Source organism: Labrus bergylta, chromosome 2 (assembly GCF_963930695.1).
Source record: "Labrus bergylta chromosome 2, fLabBer1.1, whole genome shotgun sequence".
In the NCBI taxonomy this organism is placed as follows: domain Eukaryota; kingdom Metazoa; phylum Chordata; class Actinopteri; order Labriformes; family Labridae; genus Labrus; species Labrus bergylta.
Window position 1 is genome coordinate 34,579,671 of NC_089196.1, and position 15,484 is coordinate 34,595,154.

Here is a 15,484-nt window from a genome sequence, read left to right on the forward strand (position 1 = left end):
TCAAGGAGAATATCAGTGAGGATCTGTCTGCAGAGAAAAGCATCAATCTGTTCCACTGTCTGAATGAACTGAATGATCGTTCTCTAGTGGAGGAGATCCAACAGTCCCTGAGATCAGGACGTCTCTCCACAGATGAACTGTCTCCTGCTCAGTGGTCAGCTCTGGTCTTCATCTTACTGTCATCAGAAAAAGATCTGGACGTGTTTGACCTGAAGAAATACTCTGCTTCAGAGGAGGCTCTTCTGAGGCTGCTGCCTGTGATCAAAGCTTCAAACAAAGCTCTGTACGTGCTCACATAACTATCCAGTTCAAATGTAGTTCTCTTTATTCAGAAATAACAACTATAGTTTGTAATTGCTTTCATTTGTGTTCTTCTGAATCCTCTTCAGGCTGAGAGGTTGTAACCTCTCAGAGAGAAGCTGTGAAGCTCTGTCCTCAGTCCTCAGCTCCCAGTCCTCTAGTCTGAGAGAGCTGGACCTGAGCAACAACAACCTGCAGGATTCAGGAGTGAAGCTGCTGTGTAGTGGTTTAAAGACTCTACACTGTTCACTGGAAACGCTCAGGTAAGGACTTATTCATGTGAAAGTTTACCCAATAAGCTTAAATGTACTTAGTTTATTTGATATTTTGATTAACTTACCAAACATATCCTCTTCAGGCTGAGTGGTTGTAACCTCTCAGAGAGAAGCTGTGAAGCTCTGTCCTCAGTCCTCAGCTCCCAGTCCTCTAGTCTGAGAGAGCTGGACCTGAGCAACAACAACCTGCAGGATTCAGGAGTGAAGCTGCTGTGTAGTGGTTTGAAGACTCTACACTGTTCACTGGAAACGCTCAGGTAAGGACTTATTCATGTGAAAGTTTACCCAATAAGCTTAAATGTACTTAGTTTATTTGATATTTAGATTAACTTACCAAACATATCCTCTTCAGGCTGAGTGTCTGTAACCTCTCAGAGAGAAGCTGTGAAGCTCTGTCCTCAGTCCTCAGCTCCCAGTCCTGTAGTCTGAGAGAGCTGGACCTGAGCAACAACAACCTGCATGATTCAGGAGTGAAGCTGCTGTGTAGTGGTTTAAAGACTCTACACTGTTCACTGGAAACGCTCAGGTAAGGACTTATTCATGTGAAAGTTTACCCAATAAGCTTAAATGTACTTAGTTTATTTGATATTTTTATTAACTTACCAAACATATCCTCTTCAGGCTGAGTGTCTGTAACCTCTCAGAGAGAAGCTGTGAAGCTCTGTCCTCAGTCCTCAGCTCCCAGTCCTCTAGTCTGAGAGAGCTGGACCTGAGCAACAACAACCTGCATGATTCAGGAGTGAAGCTGCTGTCTACTGGATTAAAGAGTCCACTCTGTAGACTGGACACTCTCAGGTTAGTGTGCTGCTGATCCACATTATTCATCTAAGATCATGTTTTCTTGATGAATCATTTATTAAATGGGCCTTGGTGGTGGTTTAAAGTTTTCCTGTATGTTTCCACATTAAAGCTGTAAAGCTCTGAACTCGTTCTATAGCTCTCAGTCTTTTAGTCTGAGGAAGCTGGACTGGAATAAAGAAAGTTAAATATGAAGTTCTTTCCCCACCAACAAACAAACCATGGATAATGTTTGGAACATAAAGAACTAAAGAATCTTTATTTCAGATGAAACAGTTCAGAACTGTTTCTACATCACTGCTGATGTCAAAGCAGTCTGTGTGTTTATCTCACGCTCTGTCTTACCTTCACTATTTGTCACCAGAGTAAATATTGATTAGTATCAGATTATGAAGTCTATTCTGTTCAGCTGTATGGTTATGACGGGAAGTTACTGGTAAAACAGAGAAGAATGGACCAATGGATGTTAAGTATGTTGTGTGTGTGTGTGTGTGTGTGTGTGTGTGTGTGTGTGTGTGTGTAGTCTGTCAGGCTGTCTGATCACAGGAGAAGGTTGTGCGTCTCTGGCCTCAGCTCTAAGCTCCTCCCCCCTGAGACATCTGGACCTGAGCTACAATCATCCAGGAGAACGAGGAGAGAAGCTGCTGTCTGCTGGACTGGAGGATCCACACTGCAGACTGGAGACACTGAGGTACAGACAGACACACAGAAGCTGTCTCACTGTTTCTGAATGATGAACTCTGCTTCTTGTCTGATGCTGGATTTAAATGAAGATGTATGAAATAGATTCTGATCTGGTTTCTTCCTCCAGGTTGGACCATAGTGGACTGCACAGACTGGATCCTAGTCTGAGGAAGTGTGAGTGTGTTTTCATTTCTCTTCATCAGAACACAGCAGCACATGTTGGAGTGTAGAAGAGTAAATGCTCTTGAACAATCAGACAGAGACTATGGCTTGTGAATAGAGGATTTGTTTATTTCTCTCTGAGAAGTTAATAACAATAAATTAGATTAATATAGCGCCTTTCATGAAACCCAAGGATGCTTTACAAAGTGTGTGTGTGTGTGTGTGTGTGTGTGTGTGTGTGTGTGTGTGTGTGTGTGTGTGTGTGTGTGTTTGGGGGGGGGGGGTGTAATGGGAGACAACAAGAGAGGAATAGAAAAACACAAACAGAGAAGAGAAAGGATAAAAACACTAGACAAACAAATGAAGGAGAAAGGGAGTGGGTGATCAGCTGAGGGGAGTGTTAGATGTGGCTGAATGCTTTGGTGAACAGATGGTGTTTGAGGAGGTTTTTAAAAATGACCAGGGGTCTCATTTATAAAAGAGTGCGTAAAATTCATACTAAAAATGTACGTGTGCCAAAAACCCAGAAATGGCGTGCGGACAAAATGATTCAGAGTTATAAAACCGTTCGTACGCACACCTGCACGCAATATTCCCTTTATAAATCACCATCCACCTGGAAATGTGCACACGTAGATTAGTCCCATGTTCCGCCCTCTACACGCCCACATTCAACCATAAACGGTCAATGCAAAGCAGCTCGTGAATGAAAATGCATCCAAACGAGGGGGCAGATCAAAGGTTTCCAGCGCTGGATCACGAAAACTGAAGTTTAGACAAAGAAACGAAACTTTCTGACCCAGAAACAAAGGAACTTGTGAATGAAGTGAAGGATAAAATGGACATATCGGTAGTTTGCTGCAGCAGGAGGATCACGAACTGAAGAAAATTCAGAGAATGACACCACGTCGCTGCTGCATTCACGCTGTCCTATGTGCCAAAACATCCACCGTTCATCATTACGCACGAGTATATCTGCAATGTTTACATGTTTACAGGACCCACACTGATTTCTTCATATAGTGGCAGAGAGGACACGTCAGTCAGCATTCTCCCTCACTCTATCATATTATTAATCAAAGGTTTGATCAACCAACAAAAACTTTGAATTGTTGGCCACATATTTTCGTGGGCATCTCCGTCTGCACTGTGACTAATTATGATCAAATATATGGCTTAATGATCGTGTCAGAGATGCCCCGACTTAATGTCCACACTTGAATTATTTACAGAATAAATACATGCAGCTGATGAAGATGTGCTGAGTATGGAGGAGGTGAAATGTGTGAAGCCATCGCCATGTCTCTGTGCACTCTTTATTAAAACTAAAAATCACAATTGATGATAAATGCAAGATATTGAAATATATTAATGAAAACTGGAGGCTCTATGGTCTTTGTGTTAGTCTAATGTTTAACTCTACATCAGTGATTACATTAGTGTATAAGTCCGGTCCTCTGAGGTCCGTCCGGGATAATGAAGGTGAGACGGCGCTGATGCAATATGTATGTGGCAGACTTTTATTTTTATTTTTATTTTATGTTTATATATTGTCATAATGAAAGTTACTTATTGGAAACGGCTCACTACATGCGCGATTATAGCCTAAATAAAACCATCGGTTTGAATGATTCTGATGACGTGGATCTGTCAGTAAAGTTTGATATTTAGTGAAATAGGTTTGCTTTGTTGTTAAGGGAGCGAGCATTCTGCAGCATAAATGAGGCGGTGGTGTATTCTGAAGCAGAGGGGGAGAGAGGAGTGGTTCTGTCAACACACACAACAACAGGTATCAGGTTTCTGCTGTGCACGTGTGATTTGTTGTGATGATGTCGCCGGTCAGACACTACAGTGTGGATAGCATGGTCAGTGTAAACCAACTTGCATCGGGCAGCCCTATGCACGTAGTGAGGACGGCGCAGGAGTCCGAAAGATTTAATGGAAGCAAGGTTGTCCGGAGAGAAGTGGCAGGTGAGATTCTGGAGTTGCAGAGCGGAGTATGTTAGTAGTACCATGTCCGCAGCAGGGAGAGCAGCTGCTAGCCGCAGGCTGAAAGCCGCAAGCTACCGGGCGCCAGCCGGGGTCAGGAAAACCGCAGGAATGAGAGCCAAACCAGGATAAGGAAAGGACCAATTTTGTGGCAGACTGGGGACCCGTCTGGACACAATCTGAGCAGGAGAGCAGCAGCCGGCAGTCTGGTTGTCAGGCAGGCCTCTTCACCGCCAGCAGCCGAGCCAGAGTAGGGGGGAAGCGGCAGCCAGCGGTAGCCAACAGGTGGCGCAGGGCGACGGGTCCAAGCCAGGTAGGGAGCCGACGTGGCCGACGAAGAAGGACGGTCCACCAATAAGGCAGGCGAGGGTCCAGTGATCACAGACTGGTGAGGATATCCTGATAGCTGTGCGAGAAGCTAACAGCTGATCGGCGGCTAGCGCTAACAGCTGATCGTCATAGATGGTGAGTAGCTGTCAGTTTACACAAACTGAAAGCAGCAGCAAAGTCGATCTGTTTGCAGACTGTTAGTAGAGGATAAGTAGGAGGGAGAAGCATAGATAGCACAAAAGAAACACCATTTTTGTCACGGATCGTGAAGCGGCGACATACACGCCAGCGTCCTCGCTCAACCGGAACTTTTATAACATCCCAATCATCCTTTTATGGGCAATCAACAGACTGAGCAATTACAACATGTGTGCTATATGAAGACCATTTCCTAGAAGTTTCCTGGACAGACAACTGGTCTCTTAACAGGAAAGAGTGTGTGTGTGTGTGTGTGTGTGTGTGTGTGTGTCTTGTGTATCAGAACATGATCTTATGACTTGGCTAAATTCAGAGGTTAGATAACTATTGGTTTGTGCCTGCTGCTGTCCAGATTGTGTTTCTGTTATGATTAAACCTTTCAAACTACAACAGGATGAGGGCTGGAAGTAACACAAAGTGATGATAAAAGTGAGGGTGATGGAAACTCATGAGAGTTTAAATATGAAATGAAAAATGTAAACTGAAATAAAAGTGATAATCCAGTGAATAGAAAATCACCATTCATCACATCCAACAGAAATGTATATTTTACAACATGCAGTTTTTGAGACATTTCACATTTTGATGTTGGCTGCTGGCCGGCTGCTCGTAGTCGAGCTCGTGGAGCTCATCAACTTTAAAAACAACAGAAATCATTTTTGATTTGACGTTCATTTTCATAAACATGTAAATATGCAGAGTCTCCAACATCAAGTTCTCTCCTCAAAAACATCCAGACGTGAATTCAGTGATGAAATAGAAACAGAATATCTTTAGAGACATAAGCTAGCTCTCCTCCTCGTCTTCTGGCTGTGCAGACAGTAAGGCACACAGCAAAGTCCACGATCACCATAGTACAGGCCAGCAGGAACATCCAACAACAATACACAAGTCAGCTGCAGGCCGCCAGGTGGCCAGGTGAGGTCGGGACGGCGTGGCCTACACCTTAGACAAGCAGAGAAAAACTCACAAGGACTGAGTTGTCATCTGTTTCTTCAGATTTCGATCTGTTCATCCAGTCCAGTTAAATTTCATTAAAACAAAAACATGTATGTTGTAGAGCCTAGATTGATGGAAAAGAAATGGTCTCCATGACTTCAGAAACACAGTTTAAAAGTAGTTAGACAGGACAAAGGGACGTGGCACACTCCTGCTGCCATCACATTGTGTGTGACAGTGAAAGTGGAAATGAGGCTCCTGTTTGTGCTGAATGTGACCTCTGAGGACAGAACAGTTGGAGACAGCAGATGGTTCATAGATTCTTTGTGCTGCACTTTGATTAGTCAGACTTTATTCACTGCATGTGTTTGTTGATTTGGATCTCCATTCTTCCTGGCTGCCATGGTAACTCCATTTGAACTTGATTAGAAGTGGATTATTACATTTCAGTGCTGTCAAACATCATTCAGTGCTGAATATGAACTGTAAGTTTGATTGACTCTCAGTAAGTAGGGGTGTAACGGTACACAAACATTTCAGTTCGCTACAGTTCTCAGTTTTGAAGCTTCAGTTTGGTACATTTTCACTACAGTAAAGGGACCTGATGCAACGCTTTTTTTCTTTATTAGGAACATTTATAATTTCCCTTTTACACATTGGACTAAGTGCAGCATCGACAGTTCAGACTTGTACACCTGCTCAGGTTACTTTTTAATAACATTTTAAATTAAACATTGTAAAAAAGAAACATAAAATAAACTTATGTTGCTTCCTTCAACCAAAAGAGTCTCCAATAAATAAAAGATATGAATGAAATAAAGTATTTTAGAATTAAATGAAGTCATTAATATAGCCTATATATAAAAATATTTATTTTAAATTACACTTCCACCTTTTAGTTTATGAAGGCAACACTTTTTTGAATGCTCTTTGAGCACATAATAAACCTAATCACATCTGGGACAGTGTAGTTTCAGAACTATTAATATTTCCCTCTGTCGATATAAGAACTTCAATGGCATTTTTTATGGCTTTGGCCCGTTTAGAATTACTAGCAAAAGGCTGTCTGTTTTTTCCTAGTTGCAGTGATGTTTACGTTCACGTGGTGCCTTTTCAAGTGCTTTAATAAGTTGGACGTGTTGCCTGTGACGTACCCGATGTCCGCTGAACAACAACGGCACACTACTCTCGTCTTGTCAACGTCTCTTTGTCCATTATTGTGGGAATGGGGAGGGAGGTGTTCATTCTATCATGCTGCAGGTCAGTGACGTGCGGCGAGGTTCGTGGCTGGTGAGGCACTGACTTTTTCAGAGTCAGATTTACAAATATATGAACCCATTTATAGAGTAGCTTAAATTCACCATTCAATTGGCAGCTTGCACATTGACTACTGGTTGTGTTTCATATCTCATATCAGCATTATTTACACACACATAGAGGGAAGGTGCATATTTGGCAAAGGAAGAACGTTACATTTATAGCGCCTCAGAAATGTTTTTTCCATTGCAATTCCACAATTCATACTCATTCAATAATAATAGAAGTAGGCATATACTGCGGTGTATTCATGGTCTTACCTTTACTTGTAAACAAAGTCCTTTCACCTATCCTTCTGGACTAAAATATCTGTGACTTTGTTGTAAAAGTCCTCCTTACCTTCTTTTAGTTTTAAAAGTCTTCATTATTTATCACTTCACGTTTTGATTGAAAAATTGAGAAATCCTAGAAAGCTTAGATATAAAATCTTTTTTATATAAAAAATCTGCATAGAAGAGGAGCAACCATCAAACCAAGCATAAACTCTTGGTCTTATGAGCCTCACGCAACCTGACGCACGCCCCCTTCAGGTGAAGCAGCTGCCTCACCTCGTGCTTTTTCAGTGCAGTTTTATGTCAAATTAGACTAAATATGTTAAAAACATGTGAAATACATTACTTATTCTATGGAAAGTGAGGACGTATAATAGAAGTGTCTACAAACATGGTGACAAACAGTAAGAAAGCAAAAGGCATACGCTCGACCCAGTTTGTGAGGGATTGCGCAATCTGGGATGAGGCACAACTCGTCGCTGCCTCACCTCGCATCGGAGCCGGCCGGAAATATGCAAATTCAGAGATTTTGATCCTGAAAATAATTGAACATTTTTGGAATCGTACAGAAATAACATTTATAACACAGATCAGTAGAAAAATATTAATATTTATTTGATTTAATGATTATTTGTTTTTTACTTTTGATGATGACGAGCCTCACCTGCCTCCCCTGACAGCACGTCTCTGCTGCAGGTTATTCTCCCACACAGACGCGTCTCCCCCTCCCCTTTTGCTCTTAGTTTGAGCGGGATCATCACTGAAAATGAAAACAAAACTTAAGAGTAAGTCTGTAAAAAGAACTCCATCCCGGTTATATGCAACTGTCCAGACCAACAGGACTCGAGGAACTACTAATCTGCACAGTTTGCACAGTTTATGTTTGAACTTTTTTACAAGTTATTAACTAAAAGCTGTGTCCCATACCAGCAGCCGCAGCCTTCCTCCACCCTGAGGTGTGCTTCTGTTTTGCGGTCCTTGTGGGAACACAGATTAAATCACTTTTGTTCCGCACGTACTCGGATCAGTCCTGTACCGAAACGGTCCGGTCCGAGTACGTGTACCTTTACACCCCTATCAGTAAGTGTCAGTAAAGTTGTTGATGAATGAACAGATGATAACCTGCAGCTGTGTTGTGTCTCGTTCTCTCCATCAGACGCCTGTGAGCTGGAACTGGACACAAACACAGTGAACAGAAACCTGAAACTGTCTGACAACAACAGGAAGGTGACACGTGTGGAGGAGCTTCAGTCATATCCTGATCATCCAGACAGATTTCATAACTGTACTCAGCTGCTGTGTAGGACTGGTCTGACTGGTCGCTGTTACTGGGAGGTCGAGTGGAGAGGAAAGGTTTCTGTATCAGTGAGTTACAGAGGAATCAGAAGGAGAGGAGACAGTGATGAATGTTTGTTTGGATTTAATGATCAGTCCTGGAGTCTGATCTGCTCTGATGAAGGTTACTATGTCTATCACAATCACATAAGAACAGAGATCTCCTCCTCCTCCTCCTCCTCCTCCTCCTCCTCCTCTGTCTCTCACAGAGTAGCAGTGTATGTGGACTGTCCTGCTGGCTCTCTGTCCTTCTACAGAGTCTCCTCTGACACACTGATCCACCTCCACACCTTCAACACTACATTCACTGAACCTCTCTATCCTGGGTTTGGGTTCTGGTCTCCTGGTTCTTCAGTGTCTCTGTGTGGTCTGTCAGTCTGAGAAACACTGCTGACTGAAGATCAGCTGACTCTGTTCACTCTGTCCAGCTGGTCTGTTTCATGGTTGGGGGGTGTGATAATGGGGGGTGGGGGTGGTAATGGGGGTTAAATGTTCTACATTACAGAAAAACAATGGACCCCCTTCTTTAATGTCTGTATTGTTCTGATCTCACCAATAAAAAACAAGTGACAATTAAACAATTAAAGTCCTCCTCCTGCTGTCTTGATATTGGCAGCAGGAGGAGGAGTCATGGCTCCAGATCTGTTACAAATGGTAAACTTGTCTCTCAGGTGTCTTCCCACAGGCCCTGAAAACAGCAGTCATCAAGCCACTACTAGAAAAAAACAATCTAGACAATAATGAATAATTACAGGCCTATATCAAATCTTCCTCTGTTAGGTCAAATGATAGACAAAGCTGTGTTTCAGAAGTTAAATAACTTCTTGATATTGAACAACTGTTTGGATGTCTTCCAGTCAGGTTTTGGACCAAACCGCAGCACTGAGACAGCTCTGGTTAAAGAGTTTCATGACATCTGTTTAATCACAGACAGAACCTCAGTCTAAGTTCTTCTTGGGTAACACTTTATATGAAGGTCCTTGAAATAAGCTGTTATTACCATCAAATCTGTTGTATAAGACACACTTTAAACCCTCAGGCATCAGTTTAATTTACTACCCTCTTCAGTCATTAAGGACAAAAATGTCCACTTCCAAAAATCTGCTATAAAAATAGAACAGATTACTTTTTTTTTTGCTTTTTTCTGCATAAATCTCTTAAACAACTTCAGCCCTGCTCAAAACTACCAAACATTCAATCATTTTGAGGATTTTAACCCTTTAGATGCCAATTTCATTACTTGATCACTGTTGTTATTTATGAAAAAAAAAGTTATTTTCCATATAACAAATATTTGGTGTCTGGGGGATTTTTTTTAAATCAGTCTTGGATACGTCAAAGATTATACAAAATATTGACTTTGATGCATTATTAGTTTTTGTGTAGCATCAGATTTAAAATGTACTACCCTCTTGAGTCATTAAGGACAAAAATGTTCACTTCCAAAAACTGCTATAAAAATAGTACAGATTAATTTTTTTTCTGTTTTTTGGGTTAAATCTTTTGATCAACTTCAGTCCTGATCAAAACGATCAAATATTGAATAATTATCAGGATTTTTGACTCTTTAAATGACAGTTTGATTACATGATGATAATATTTTTAATGAAAAAACACACAAAAAAAAGTTATTTTCCATATAACAAATGTTTGGTGTCTGGGGGATTTTTTTAAATCAGTCTTTGTTTTGTTAAAATCTAAGGACAATCTGAAAATTTAAATATTTATATGCTTTTATTTACTATGTGTTTAAAGGTTAATCAGCTTTATTATTACTTATCAGGTTATCTCTGTTGTCAGCCTTTCTTTAAAGTTTGTATTGAACACTGGAGAGCAGCACTGAGCAGGTCAGGAAATCAGGTAACCTTTGTGAGCCAGGTGTGTAAACCTGCTGAGTGGCTCTAACTGACAGACAGGAGTGTCAGCGGTGTGTGTGAGAGCAGGAGTGAGGTGAGAGGCTGAGACACTTTCAGGATGAATTCAATGAAAGGAAGACAGCAGAGATACCTTTGGTAAGTGTGCTGTGTTCTTTGGTAGTTATCTGTTCAGAATGTTTGAATGGTGACATGTATTTAATGTAGGCTGTTTATTTCATAGTGATGCACTCTGCATTCTGGTTTTATAGTGTAGTGTTCACAGGAAACAATTACATTAGAAGGGTAAATAATAATTAATATTGAACACATTTAACTGGTTTGTTTAAATTGTAAACAAAAGATAAAGAACTGAATAGATACTAAAATTCAGATTCATTTAATGGTTATATTAACTTAAATTCTGATTTGTGTTGTTTGGTGTTAAAATGAGAAAAAGGAAGGTAAGGATGCTAAAAGATGCATAGTTAACATTGTATAAGTGGAAAACTGCTTCCCCAGATTACTTTACAATTATAATAGGAATGTATATGTGAAGAATTTTGTTCATAGATATTTTCCTTGCTTTTCAGAACCACACACAATAAACAGTTGTAACCTCGCTGCATTAAAGTCTCCTCTTTGAACTCTTTTACTATCGTGGCCTAACCCAAACCAATGTGTTCAGTCTTTTAGAATAAGGGTCTGCTTGGAGGTGAAATATTGATAAATGAAAGCAGTTACTTTTATTGAAATAAGAAAAGTTTTAAGATTGATGACGAGTCAGGTTACCGTGGGAATTGGATAGCGCCAAGACCAATCGAAGAATCATTTTCCTCTTAGCTGAAAGTTTATAAAAAGCAGTGAAGCAGCAAGAAGGAAGCCAAAGAGAGAAATGATAACAGAACAAATAAACACACCATTGAAGTGTTTTTTTCCATATACCATTTAGTTACACACACTGAAGGCTATAATGCATCTCTATCGTTTCTTCTAACAATATGTTGAGTAAATCCAGAATGCCAGATGACATCTACAGGTGTTATCATTCAGTTTGTGATTTTCTTTATTTTGTATTCTGACTGCAGGATTCTTATTAAGGCTTACAGGTTTTCAGTGAAATCGACATCGACCTGACCTGACTGTGGTCGCTCTGCATCAGGATCTGCTGAACTCCTTTTCTTTACCAAAGACACTTTAGACACTCGACACAAAATAACACAAGTAGATGAAAGTCTTTCTCACTCTACATCAGTTTATTTATTACAAGGTTACACATGAGCTGTCTGAAGAACTTGTGCTACCCAACACAGAGGACTCCAAGGAAACAGAGTGACAGAAAGAAGAGAAGATATCAGGAGAGAAGAAGGATCCTTACACTGTAACTGTTTCATATAAACCCTTTCAATTCAAACGTCATAGCTGCTCCCAACTCACTGGTTCATATGTCAGCAACAAAACATCAATGTCAAAAAAGTAGAGACAGATTTCTGTCAACAGAATTGTCTTGTATCCCTTTATAACTGCACTTATACATCTGTTAGTCAATACATACTTATGAATACAAATTAGTGATGTTGTTAACTTAGATTCCTCTCGATCAGTTTTACCATTGCACAGGATTTCATTGCATTATAAACTTACATACAGCTGAAGGCTTTCTCTCCTGTGTGAACTAACATGTGTTTGGCCAGACTTTCTCTTTCTCCTCCAGTTCTTGAAGCTGTTCTTCCTCCTGATTGCTCCACAGTTCCTCATGTTCTTCTTTAATGTGTTGGGGCTTAGTGTCCTCCTGGTCCAGAATGTGGCTCCACTCCTGCTGCTCAGATGGAAGCTCTTCTTTACTCACCAACAGCTGCTGGAGATCTGCAGGACACAGTAAACAAACATGAAAGGTACTTATAGACTGATTTTTTTTATATTAATGCGAGCAGGACCCCACGCTGAGCTCACCTCGGTACACCAATACACAATGAATGGGCTTGACAGTTAGTTATTATGTTTTTCTAAAAACCCAGACGCAAAAAGTTCTTATCAGAAGAATGGCTAGTTCATCTATAAATCATGTCTAAGGGCCCCTCCCCCCTCCAGCTGCACTACATGAACTATTCCATCATGACCCTCAGGTCTTATGGTGCATTCAGGTGCTGCTCGTGTGCTCCAAGTTTCCGAGTTAGGAAGTCGTTCTTCAGCCTTGATTTCAGTTCAGAAAATCTGAATGTTGTAACAACAGCAACAAAGCGTTGATGCTCCAAAGAAGATCAGTGAAATGTTACTGTTACAGTTATATTTGAGTAAAAAGTTGATGTCCATATACATGAATTAATAAAAAGTATGTTAACATTAACTAAACATATTTTGCCCCTATGTGATGACGTCAAGTCGGGAAGTCGAGCACCTCATTCTTTTCCGAGTGACGAGTTGTTTTTCCGACTTGAGCAGGTGTTCATGTGCATTTTACAACTAGGAATCTTGTTTTTCCGATGTATCCGGCACCACCTGAATGCACCGTTAGTGGACAGCGTGTTTAAAGGGATACTTCAGCCATTTGCATTAAGCTTTGTATCATTAGAAACCTGGTAGTATTTTTGAATGGTCGTGCATCCTGCTAACAGGCTCTATGGAGAAAGCAATATTGCGGTGAGACGGCTGCTGCAGACAGGCAGGCCTTATGTCAGCAGGCTTTATTTCCCTCTCTCTCTTCCCCTCTTCACTGAGACATAAGGCCTGACTGTCGGCGGAGGTGAGGACGAGGAGCCGGGGCCGGCTCGAGCTGGGGTGGACTGGTAGTGTCGGTGCTCTCACTGTTTGTCTATGGACACAGACATAGAGTCTGTTTTCTGATAGGACTGGAAGAAATCTCTGAATCAGTTGAGGAAATGGCCGTATGTGTTGTAGTAAATGTCTGTAAATAGAGGACCTTAGTGGGAGTGGCCTGCGTTTCTGTGCATTCTGGGAGTTGTTGTCTTTCATCCACATGAGCCAAAAAGACACTTTCTGCCTTTTCTTGGTCAAGAAGGCACCAACTTCAAAATGTATTTCACATTTCTACATATATGACCCAATGTCAATACAGATTCATGTTTCAACGGGTGAAGTATCACTTTAAAGAAATGATTGACACAGCATCACAGAGAGAGAAAAAAGAGACGAGAGTGAAAGAGATAGATAGATAGATAGATAGATAGATAGATAAATAGATAATACTTTATTGTCAGACGTAGTCTGAAATTTGCCTTGCGTCACAGCGGCTCTGTTTGCGGCACAACCCTGTAAAGCCTGACACATCAAAAAATAACAAGAAAATTATATTTTTTTGGAATTGAGATGTTTATTAAACCCTTAAACAAAATCCCCCCAAATTTTTTTGTCATATCATGTTGTTTATGATATTTGTTTTGTAGCACATTGATACATCGGGCGTTTTTGGCAAATTTTTGCACACAACAATGTTCGTTTTAGAAACAAAAACAAAATATGCCCTTCACATTTTGAAAATACAGAACATTTCAGGCAGTTTTTCTCATTTTTTTAACATAACACTTTTTACAGCCTTTTTATTTCATTTTGTGGTAGGCACAAAAACAGTTTCTGTCCTTGTTCAGGTAAAGATGCACCTCACACTTCTCACAGTAGACATGTGAGAAGTGATTGCCAGTGCAGTGCTTGCATCTCTGTCGGGTTTCCCATGTTGGAAAATGATCAATGCCATCCCTTCTCACATCAAGAGGCACACTGCAGCTTGGTCTTTTACGGGGTGGTGTTGGAGTCTCTTCTGGAGAGGATAGTGGTCTGCCACACCTGATTTTGGCCTTTCCTGCGCTTGTCAGAGAAGTGCCAACCAAAGCCTGAAACCTTCGCAGAGGCACGGGTTTCTTCTTGGGGTTTAGCTTCTTCTGGTCTCTTCTGTAGAGGTTCCACGCATTGATGACTGCCACTGTAACAGTGTTCCACCAGATGTACATGTACCATCTTCGGGATCTGAAGCTGAACTTGTAAAGTGCAGACAGCAAGGAGATCAACACCTCCCATGAACTTGTTATATGTTTCAACAATGGCTGGTCTGGGAACCATTATGTGAGTTTTGGATTTGCGATCCCAGCGTTTCACATTTCCCACAGGTTCAGTGCCAACAAAAGAGGAAATCAGGTTCACTGCTTTGTTGTCGTACCATCTTACAACGATGTTGTTTTCCTGGTTCACTCTGAAGTTCATTGACCCTCTTCCATTTTTCTTCAATTATTTTTCATCCATCATGGTGCAGTGTTTCATCCTGTTCATCCGGATCGTGCCAACATAGTGGATTCCTCTTTCTTTTAGGTGTTGCATCAGGGGAACTGATGTGAAGTAGTTGTCTGCAAAGACCTTGTGATTTTTTCCTGCTGGAAGTGTTGATGTCATTTTCAGCACAACTTCTCCTGTAACACCTACTTCAGACTTTTCTCTGTCTGGATTTTCTGCACCTTGACAAATATCAAAGTCATAAAGAAAGCCACTTTGTCCAGCACGTCCCCACATTTTGAAACCCCATTTGTGAGGTTTTGCAGGCATGTAGACACGTAGATGAGATTTTCCCTTAAATGGCACCATGATTTCATCAACTGCATGGCTTTCTTCAGGAGGTATGCAGAGAAACTGTTCCCCCAGTTTTTGTAACCATGGCCTGAGCTTCCACAGTTTATCTTTCTTTGCATCATCAGACACACTGAGGTTGTCCTGAAAGTGAATCACTGTCAGCAATTTCAGAAACCGATCTCGAGACATCACATGACAAACTGCAGGGAGCCTTGTCTCCATCTCCCAAAAGGCTCTCACAGAGGACATCTGTACTAACACCATATGAATGTACATGCCTAGAACCTGCTCTATTTCCTTGGCAGTTGTGTTTACTGACTTGCCCTCTTTTTGTACACTGTACAGGTTTGTTTGTTCTGCAGTTTCCTCTAGCATTTCATCAGTGACAAACTGTTTGAAATACATGTATGGTGTCCAGTCACACCTGTCTTCTGTGCCTTCCTCAACACTTGCAATG

General features: G+C 41.1%; 3 protein-coding genes across 3 annotated transcripts in view; 2 read left to right on the forward strand and 1 right to left on the reverse strand.

Moving 5' to 3' along the window:
• The window catches only part of LOC109975750 (NLR family CARD domain-containing protein 3-like), a 393,020-nt gene that overhangs the window by 274,906 nt on the left and 102,630 nt on the right, over positions 1 to 15,484 (reverse strand). The gene's annotated exons all lie outside the window — the stretch shown is intronic.
• Positions 1 to 15,484, forward strand: part of LOC136181090 (NLR family CARD domain-containing protein 3-like) — a 412,285-nt gene that overhangs the window by 94,683 nt on the left and 302,118 nt on the right. Inside the window, exon 9 of the mRNA XM_065961361.1 lies at positions 659 to 832. Within this exon, the coding sequence (XP_065817433.1) occupies positions 659 to 832 (174 nt within the window). The remainder of the gene's footprint in view (positions 1 to 658; positions 833 to 15,484) is intronic.
• Positions 1,198 to 11,074, forward strand: LOC136181172 (stonustoxin subunit alpha-like; the record flags this gene model as incomplete). The annotated part of the gene is made up of 4 exons (XM_065961725.1): positions 1,198 to 1,370; positions 1,897 to 2,064; positions 2,185 to 2,231; positions 8,421 to 11,074. Coding segments are annotated over 4 exons (948 nt in total), but the record flags the coding sequence as incomplete, so codon positions are not given.